We start from the raw sequence: 451 nt of genomic DNA on the forward strand, positions 1-451 counted from the left end.
TTCTACCTAAAATTTATCAAATACACACAACATTTATCACAAAAATACACAACTGAAAAAAGCAAAAACATATCGCACTCAATTGCAACTATGCTAACATATGATGTTTCACAATATTAGGATCATATCTTTTCCATTCATCACAATAAATATCTACAAGAGTTCATACCTTAATCAACCTGAGACTGAGACTGAGATTTATAAAGAATAATCTCCATTTCCACAGAAAAGAGACTCACCTATGTAAAGGACAGTATCGAAAACGCCATTCACTGTCATGGTGGTGGGTGGAGGTGGGGGAGGCTCATGCGAAGGCAGGGGCAGGCTCTTGGCGTTGTCTCCAAAAAGGGTGGTGGTGAGGCTGCTCTTCGCTTGGAGGTCCTCAGGCTGCTCTCTGGCCAACGACCCTTCCTCGATTTCATTCCTTGTGAAAGAGAGATGTTGTTGTAGG

The 451-nt window shown here is 41.7% G+C and overlaps 1 protein-coding gene across 4 annotated transcripts in view; it reads right to left on the reverse strand.

The window, feature by feature from the left end:
• Positions 1-451, reverse strand: part of LOC119592223 (sorting nexin-14-like) — a 22812-nt gene that overhangs the window by 2862 nt on the left and 19499 nt on the right. For all 4 annotated transcript variants that reach the window (XM_037941056.1, XM_037941058.1, XM_037941054.1 and 1 more), the window contains one exon: positions 240-424. In XM_037941056.1, coding sequence (XP_037796984.1) covers positions 240-424 — 185 coding nt within the window. The remainder of the gene's footprint in view (positions 1-239; positions 425-451) is intronic.

The sequence above is a fragment of the Penaeus monodon genome, chromosome 29 (assembly GCF_015228065.2).
Source record: "Penaeus monodon isolate SGIC_2016 chromosome 29, NSTDA_Pmon_1, whole genome shotgun sequence".
NCBI classification, from domain to species: Eukaryota; Metazoa; Arthropoda; class Malacostraca; order Decapoda; family Penaeidae; genus Penaeus; species Penaeus monodon.